Genomic DNA, 5902 nt, shown 5'->3' on the forward strand with positions numbered 1-5902 from the left:
TGGCTTTAGCTTCTCAGTGCAGTGCTTTAACCTGCTGTGCCACCAGGGAGGGCCATGTTTTGTTATTTATACTTCAAATACTCACTATCGTCCTATCATCCCACAGCTGCAAGTTTATACTGCACATAATCTTTCAGGACTATTGGAAAGTCATCTTCAAAAGATACATGGGTGAATTTAAGAACTCTAGTGGCAAAGGTTATTGCTGAAAAACATATGTGCTTACTTCATTTCTTGCCCTTTCTTCCACAGTACCCAGCTCTCCAGTTTGAAATACCTCTATCTATCTTTCTCCTTCATTGCTCACTTCTGTTCCCATGGTCTTCCATACCATCTCCTGTGCTTGAAGGAAGCCCTTCACATCTCTAATCTGTCAGTGATCAGTTTCTCCAGAATATTATGTCTCCTGCCATCCTGGTTTTGGTCATTTCAAAAGACTGTATATACTCTGCTCCATAACTCCCCAAGTGTAATGAAAGAAATATTATTGACCCTTACTCTGTTGCCCCACACTTGCCCCTCATATGAAGAATGTAAACCAGAAGGAAGAAAAGTACAACCTGTGGGCTACTAGTGCCACCTAATATTTAAGTAAGTTTTTTAGCAAAAGTTCATAATGGTCTCCTGAGGAAAAGTCAGACATTTTTTGTTAGGATTTATTTTAATGTAGTTTTCTCACTTTAGTTTGAAAGTTTTGGTGTAAAATAGTACTTAATATGTTCAAGAAAGCAATCTTTTTTTAAATAGTAGAATAACATGTGTTTGTTGGATTCAAATGAATCACTTAAGAAACTAAAATGAACAGAATTGTTGATACTGATCTCTAAAATTAATTTAAGATTAAGAATGTTGCCTAACATCATTAACTCTAAATAAGGTAGTACCCAATCAATCCCATGGGGTTATTTTTAAGTTTCACATGATATAAATTTGTGTAAGTACATTGAACCCCACAAATGTAGGGAACATAACCTTTTTCATTTATTCTGACTCTTGCTTATTTGACTTGGTTATTTACAAACCTAGAAAGCTATTTCATAGGACATTTTGCTAAGTATTTGTACCCCTTTACTGGAGAAAATTATAAGAAAGTTAATTTGCATATTCTTTTTATTTTTAGATTAACAAAAGCAGTGGCATTGTGGAAGCATCAAGAATTATGAATTTGTATCAGTTTATTCAGCTTTATAAAGACATCACAAGTCAAGCAGTAGAAGTTTTAGCACAGAGCTCCACTTCTGAAGACCCTGATGAAAATGCATCATCTGTAGTGTCTTGTCAGGCCAGTCTTTGGATGGGAAGGTATACACTGCATGTCACTATGTTTTACTTACTTTCCAATATGCAGGCTACTGTAATCTCATTGATATTTTTGCTGATGCTGTTTGTGATGTCTTAAATTATATTTATTTTTATCTCAGTTGATACTATATTCCAGCTCTGTTTTTGGATTATTTTGTGCATTAAGACATTGTTAGAGTGCCAAGTTAAAGAAAACTTAAGGTGGCTCATACTAGGCAGTGTTTCTGTCAATCCAGATTCCTTGCATATGCTCTCCATTTCTGCATGCTCACATTTGATAACAAAGGAGTTAAATGTGAAAGGTTAAATGTCACTCTTCTAATAATTTTTAGACAGTCAAAACCCCATGGGAAATTAGGTCCAAGAATCTGACCAAACCACTCCAGTTTTCCTTAAAAGTGTTTGATTGGAGCATTATAATTTTAAATATTAGAGCCAAGACTTGATAGTTCATTCAAGAATAAACAAGTAGTTGGTGCACATATTGTATATACTGAGTTACCAAGAGGAAATTAAGTCAACCAGTTTTCTATGATCATGCTTGTTTACTCAGGCCTAATATATTATTGTCCTATCTAAACTTTCTTTTCCTTCTCTGTAGTGTTTTTGGCATGTTAAAGCTCCCACCTGTTGCTATTTGACAACCCTAGCCATAATTTAATTTTGTAAACACCTCACTGGAAAAATCTTACGTGGGCCCGGGCATGTTTATGTCCTGTCTTATTGTTATACTAGGTAGACAGCAGAAATCTGTATTGACAGTATCTGACGCTTTAAAGAATGGATTTAACAAGAACTTTCACTTACTGTTCTATTTAGAATTACATTTTGTAGTCTATTCTTAACCAATTGGTTTCTATTGTGATTTACTACTATGTCATAGTAAAATTATATTTTTCATTTTATTATTTCCTATTAACCATTAATAGGATTGTTTAATTTTCTGGGTTTGGGATGTGCCAAGTATTGCTAAACTACAAATAAGTTTTAGAACACTATAGGCAGTATTAGACTTATTAATCTTTCAAAATGTTGCCTGGTTTTCTGCTATTTTCCCCTCTCCCTTTTCAAAATGGTGATTTTTTAAAAGTATTTTGAAAGCTGAGAATAGGATTTACCAGTATATTTAAATCCTGATAGCAAATTAGAAGGCAGTAATTGTTTTGTTGTTGTAATCATCTTAATGAAGAAAGTAAGGTATTACCTCTTTTCATGTACCCTGGAGACAGAAACTTCAGTGCCTAATACTAGGTTAGGGCTGCTCCATGCATTGTAGTTGGTTGTGTTTTGTTCTTATTTACAGTAGTTCATAGAACAAATCAAAGTTGAAGGTGATCTTGAAGGGCATTTACCTAGTGTAAATCTGATGTTAGTGGTCTAAATTTATTGAGTACTTATAGAGCATGGGGTTTTGTGCAGTGTTTCACATGTATGAATTCATGAAATCTTCACAACAACCCATGATTGTACAATTATTGATCCATTTCAGTTGAAAAAGCAAATAAATTACATGGCCAGAATTTGGCCTGAGACTCACATTTCAGCAATACAGGCATGCCCCTAGAATCTGCATTACTACTCTCTGGTACATAAAGAGGACTAGTGCTTGTGCTTCCTAAGTTTTGCTATTTTGTGGTTTTGAAGTGTAACTTGAGACTCCGTTATGCTCACAGATGGTGCCACTGCTGCTGATCCATGGTTACTCTGAGACCTTTTCACCACATTTAGCCAAGTGGTAGTCAAAATTGTACTTGAACACTTGTAGTTATATGAGTTGCCACCTCAGAGAAGCAAGCCTTTTCATATGCAGATGACCTCAAAGAAGTCTGTAAAATTTTCCCCTTTTGTAAAATCTGATTTTGTTGAGGAAGAAAAGCCCAGACTCTAGAACTAATTTGCCTGTGCTCAAGCCCTGGGTTTACTATCACTTAGGACAATTGATTAAACTCTTTTTCCTCAGTTTTCTTATCTCTTGAAAGGGATGATATAAAATAGTATCTATTTCATGGGATATTGAGAGAGTTGAGTGAGGTAACATTTGTAAAGTGCTTAAAATAGTGCCTGACACATAATAATATATCTGTAAGAGTTAACTGTCATTAACAATAGCTTATCATTATTTTTAAATTACTTCTTATTCCGTATTCTGCTAATTCTATGCATTCCTTTCTGTTTCTGTGCTCCAGATTACAATGAGCAAGCCTATTCTCACCCCTTCAAATATTTGAAACAATAATCAAATTTTCACTGAGCCATTTTTCTTCAGAATAATAAAGTCCACAGTTCTATGACTTTTGCTCTATGGGCCTCATCTATATATCTGAGACTTTCCTGGATGACCTTTATCTGTCAATATTTTTTCAGAATAGAGGGGAAAAGAACTGAATAATACTTCATTCTGCAAGTAATCTAACAAGGAAAACAGTTCTGGTCACTGTACCACTGGAAAGGTAACAATCAAGGGAACACTGTGCCAGCTCCACTGGAAGTTTCTCTACCTTCTTTTTTCCTAACTCCATCTAGAATGTTGTTTGTGATAGCCCTCTGCTCCTCACTTTTAAACCCTAACCTTCAGAACTGCTACTTTTGGTGAATTAAGTGATATCCTATGCTACCAAAATCCATGCCCATATTCTTAGATGGAAATAGTGAGTTCTTCAATACATCTGGACTGGCACAGTTTGTAGCATCCAAAAAATATTTAAACACTGAACTGAACAGATATATAAAAAATCAAATATATTAGGACCACCTCCATTTAGATATTTAATTCCCCATTGCCCTATTTGCCCATTACAAAAGCATAACATTTAATCTGTTGCCACATTTTGATGATTTGCCTTTTAATACTCCTTAGGCCAAGTGAATTGCTGAAATGAGAATCAAATTGGTTTTCCTCACTCTAAGATGTTCTCTCTTTCTGCACTCCCAGTTAATCTTCCGAAAGTAGTATGTCAGTGGGATTCACTTTTCCCCTCAATCAAACTCATGATTTCTAGTTTGCCCATCAGAACAAGTTTAAGCTTACTATTTTGATATCAGGCTGTCTTTGCCATATTGAATTACCTTTCTCTCAGTTTCTTCCACAGAGTATCATGCCAAGCTTCTTGTTATACACACACACACACACACATTCACAGGATTTTATATACCTCTGCATCTTTATTTATTTACCTGGAAATTTCTGTTAGATTTTAACCATTTTTCTACATCATATTTCCAACAAGTTTAAAATACATTCATTTTTTTCCTTCATTAACACTTACTACAAGTAGTATACATTTGACACTTACTTATATTGTTTTATTTTCAAATTTGTGAATTTTAAACTGCTATTTCATGTCATAAATAGAATTATAATCACAGCAGAGAATAAAAAATGTATTAGTGATAGATCTTATCCTTAAGATGATAGTCTAATGGCTATATTTTGAAACATTTAGTTTTTGGATAATTATAAAAATAATACATGCTTGATGAAAAAAGTGTAAAAATTACAGAAAAGCACTAAAGCAAATTAAAACCACTTCAGGAAACATTTATTGAGCACCCATGATGATAAACTCCCTGTAGTTACCATAGCCAAAGAACTTATGGTTTATGGATAAACAGCCAATTAGAATGCAGTATTAAAGTCCTTGAACTGAAGCAAATGTTGGTTTTGAGAGCAAAGAGAAGGTAATATTTTGAGCTGAGTTACTGTGTTTGGAATTTAACAAGTTCGCAAGGATGTTCCAGGAAAGGAAAAAAACACATGTAAAGACACTTGCTCATTTAGAAAAATTCTAAACTGTGACTAAGGTTGTGGGTTTGACAATTCTCAAGATGAAATTGCTACTTGAGGACAGAGACTTTGTTTTCTATCTCTTTTGTACTTCCTATAGTACCTGATACTGAAGACTGAGCTTTTTTTTTATTTTTTCATTTGTGTGTCCATTATCAACATCAACATATTAAGGCCCTGATGATGGCAAGGTCAGTATTTTAGAGAGCTTTATATCATACATAGTGAATAAATCATTTATATAAATTGAACATGATTAAATAGGCCAAATTATTTTCAGAAACACCTTAATGTTTTCAGTGTTTGTCCACAGATTCTTTTTTAACAATTACAGAATTTATCTTTTGCCCTATTTTCCTTTATGAAATTTTCCCCTCTTAGTACTTCTGCCCTAAATATTTGCTATCCATATAAGATATGTTAGTTTAGTCTGATTTTTGCACAAGTCATGTTGTGTTGTATGCTAGGGGCACATAAATATGTGATAATGCTCTCTAAGCATTTAAAAACAAACTATTAAGTACAGTGACATCAGAGAATATCATTGCTCCAGCTCAGTTTTCATCTTGCAGGGTGAAGCAGCTGACTGATGAAGAGGAATGTTGTATCTGTATGGATGGCCGAGCTGATCTCATCCTGCCTTGTGCTCACAGCTTTTGTCAAAAGTGCATTGATAAATGGTAAGTTATCTATGCATTTGTACCCCTTCATGGGATAGGCAGAGGTCAAGAATATTTGTGCTTGACTTGCGTCTAGAATCAATGCTTCCTCTTCCTTCTTTCTCCTCATTGCTACATTTATCCTCTATGTATTATT

At 34.3% G+C, this 5902-nt stretch overlaps 1 protein-coding gene across 1 annotated transcript in view; it reads left to right on the forward strand.

The window, feature by feature from the left end:
• The window catches only part of RNF141 (ring finger protein 141), a 25072-nt gene that overhangs the window by 12176 nt on the left and 6994 nt on the right, over positions 1–5902 (forward strand). The window contains exons 4-5 of the mRNA XM_004683049.2: positions 1121–1302; positions 5659–5766. Coding sequence (XP_004683106.1) covers positions 1121–1302; positions 5659–5766 — 290 coding nt within the window. The remainder of the gene's footprint in view (positions 1–1120; positions 1303–5658; positions 5767–5902) is intronic.

The sequence above is a fragment of the Condylura cristata genome, unplaced genomic scaffold (assembly GCF_000260355.1).
Source record: "Condylura cristata isolate star-nosed mole 26May11 unplaced genomic scaffold, ConCri1.0 scaffold00015, whole genome shotgun sequence".
NCBI classification, from domain to species: Eukaryota; Metazoa; Chordata; class Mammalia; order Eulipotyphla; family Talpidae; genus Condylura; species Condylura cristata.